General features: G+C 45.1%; 1 protein-coding gene across 1 annotated transcript; it reads right to left on the reverse strand.

The window, feature by feature from the left end:
* Window positions 1–1,566: 1,566 nt before the first annotated feature.
* On the reverse strand, window positions 1,567–2,604 carry CYSLTR1 (cysteinyl leukotriene receptor 1). The gene has a single exon (XM_010180023.1). The coding sequence runs from the start codon at window positions 2,602–2,604 to the stop codon at window positions 1,567–1,569; it is 1,038 nt and encodes a 345-aa protein (XP_010178325.1).
* Between the last annotated feature and the right edge of the window lie 339 nt (window positions 2,605–2,943).

Here is a 2,943-nt window from a genome sequence, read left to right on the forward strand (position 1 = left end):
TCTCAAAATTTTCTTAAGCGGTTTCAGATCTTGTTGAAAATTCACAAATTGTTCTGCAGGTGAATTTCGTTTTTAAAGTGCCTTTTGCTGACCCAGGGATTTGCAGCCTGTGGTGCAAAGAGTGAGTGTACACCCTTCTGTGTGTCCGTAAAGGTAATTTCTCAAGCAAACCTCTGCCCCCAAGCCAAACTCCTTTTGCTCATCCTTATGCTACAGTATTAAAACTATTTATTTAGATAATATTGAGTGACTTCATAAATACCATATCAAAACATACTCACTATTCATTTATCAACCACTTTTTAAACTAAGAGTCTTAATCCTGCAAGAATTTCTATTTCCATCTTGCTGTATCGCACATCTTGGGCTGGGCTTTGCTCCAGCAAAAGGCCAGCAACACTTTTCCGTGGGTTCCCTGGAAAAGCACAGGAATGTTTCCTTCTGCCCAACATTTCAGTTTTTCTTTATGTTACAAACATAGCCCAACCAGGTTTTTCACCAAAAATAAGATTCACCCATGCCTCATCCAAACTCCAACTCCTGATCTCCAGGTCTTCCTAGAGAACTTTCCAAGGGCCTTGGGCTGCCTCTTTTCTGCAAGGTGTGAGCAAGATGAACACTCTTGAACAGGATCAAACATCATATATAGCTATTTTTAAAATTACTTCTGCATTATTTTTTAACTCTTTTTTTTTTTTTCAAAAAACAAACTGTGGTCAATAGATCAGAAAGGCAAGCCTGGTCCTGCATTGCACTCTGAGAACCCAGAGCCCCACTTCTAGGTAAAGCCTCCTGAAGAACTGGAGTGATAATCCAGATCCTGCAGCCATCACTTAAGGACCAGTCCCATTGAAATAAGTTTCAAATGCACACTAGGATACTGCAATTTAAAAACTGCTTCCATAGACAAGATTTATCTAGAAATTCAGAAAATGTTGGCAGATCTGCCCAGGAGAGTGTGTCCGAAGAGCTGGTCATTCAGAGTAGGAGAGGGGTTCAAGCCTGAGCTCCTGGATTTGCAGACCCAGGCACCAACCCTGCAAGTCTTGCACACATTATTATCTGGAAAACTGAAACCCAAAGCAAAAGCAGCTGGAAAGAGGGCACAAATTACCCTGACCTCTGCTCTGTAAATAATTCAGCAGCTGTTTGAAGATTTGGTGAAAACTCTGCCCTCTTTGTGAGTAGGTCCCCGAGCACTATGCACATCAAGTGCTGTGTTTACCCTTCCCACTGACTCGGAGAATTAACGCTCTGTAGAGTTGTGAAACGAAGGAAATGCCCAAATACAGGCTTTGAAGCGTTTGTTTACGTGAGTTTATCATCAGATCAGCAGTTTCTGGTGCTGGCTGGCAGTGGCTCCTCCACGCTAAGTGGCTGTGCGTGTTCAAGCAGTGCTCCTGGGGCAGGGGCTGGTCCCAGCAATGGCTGTACCATCAAGTAGCATAAATCATGGACTGTACACCATTATTATTACATATCTAATTGCGATGAAGGCCTCCATCATGTCTCCTGGAAGAGTTCCAAGATCTCCATTGCCCATCTGAGATCTTAGGTCTATCCCCCTTACAAAGAGGCTGCAGCTGCCTTTTCATTCTCCCTATGGCTTTCTCCAAAGGGTTCCCCATCTTTCTCTCTTATGGAGAACTTTTTCCTGAAGGCTTGCGTTATGCTGGAGGAAGACGCCTTCCTAAACGTGGTAAGTCTCTTCCGAAAGTTGCCACCTGAGAAGAAATAGAGGAGTGGGTCAAAGCAGCAGTTGGAAGCTGCTAAGGGGAGCGTTACGACGACTGATTTCTGTAGGTATATGGCATCCTCGCAGCTGGCGTTCTTCAGCCGCAGCACGTGGAGGTGGACCGTACGCAGAATGTGGTATGGGGTGAAGCTGACCAGGAAGGTGGCCGTCACGATGATGATCATCCAGACCGCCTTCTTGCGGTTAGCCTGGTTCTTCTTCAAGGAATTTTTCAGTAAGGTCCTTATGATCATGGTGTAACAGATAGTTATGACAATAAAGGGAAAAATGAAGCCCACAAATAGGGCAATAAAATCCAGGATCACGACTAGATTTGTCTTATGAATGTCTTCTGGGGGTTCAAAGCACTTGGTCTTGTTACCATGTTGGTACGTCCCATTTCGCAGAAAGGGAGCGCTTGTCAGGGTGACAAAACTCCAGATGCCGATGCAGACAAATTTGGCTTTCCTCTCTGTAACCAGATTGATGTTCCGGACTGGAAAAACAATGGCTATGCAACGGAAAAAGCTCATTGCAGTCATGAAAAAAATGCTGCAATACAGGTTGACGTACAACGTGTATGAACTGATCCGGCACAAAAAGTCACCGAAGAACCAGTTCCCTTTGTGGACATAGTAAATGACACGTAGGGGCAAGGTGCACACGCAGAGGAAGTCAGACACGGCGAGGTTCAGCATGTACACCTGGAAGGCCGTCTTCTGCCGGTATGTTTTTATGAGGACGTACAGCACAACGCCATTGCCGACAAAGCCCATAATGCTGATCATGGAGTAGAGTGTGGAGTAGACGCGGTTTCGGAAGTCGTCAATGGAGTGATGGCATGATAAGTTATCAAACTGCGCTGTCATGTTGCCTGGCTGGGGCACCGGTTCTCCCTGGCAATGAATGTCAGACCTAAGGATGGAAAACTCAGGTGAGTTATGTAAAGCAGCACATGAAAATAAAATGTGATTATTAAAGAGGAGGAAAGACCTGTCAGCTCTCCGAGAGAGAACAGCCAGCAACGGGTATGGGTCTGCACAGGTCTGTGTTGTAACACCTATCCACTACAGCCACCTCTCTTAACCTGGTACCAACAACTGGTGATGTTAAATGGGAGTCACATTCTTGTAAGTCCTCAACACTGGTGGCATCCTTCTTCCACTAAATTACCAAGAAGCTCTAACTCCTCGCAAATGAAGGTAGCT

This window comes from Mesitornis unicolor, unplaced genomic scaffold, assembly GCF_000695765.1.
Source record: "Mesitornis unicolor isolate BGI_N332 unplaced genomic scaffold, ASM69576v1 scaffold17822, whole genome shotgun sequence".
Classification (NCBI taxonomy): Eukaryota; Metazoa; Chordata; class Aves; order Mesitornithiformes; family Mesitornithidae; genus Mesitornis; species Mesitornis unicolor.

What these genes read in the sequence shown, in the direction of transcription:
- CYSLTR1 (XM_010180023.1), bottom strand. Translation starts at nt 2,604, where the DNA reads ATGACAGCGCAGTTTGATAACTTATCATGCCATCACTCCATTGACGAC.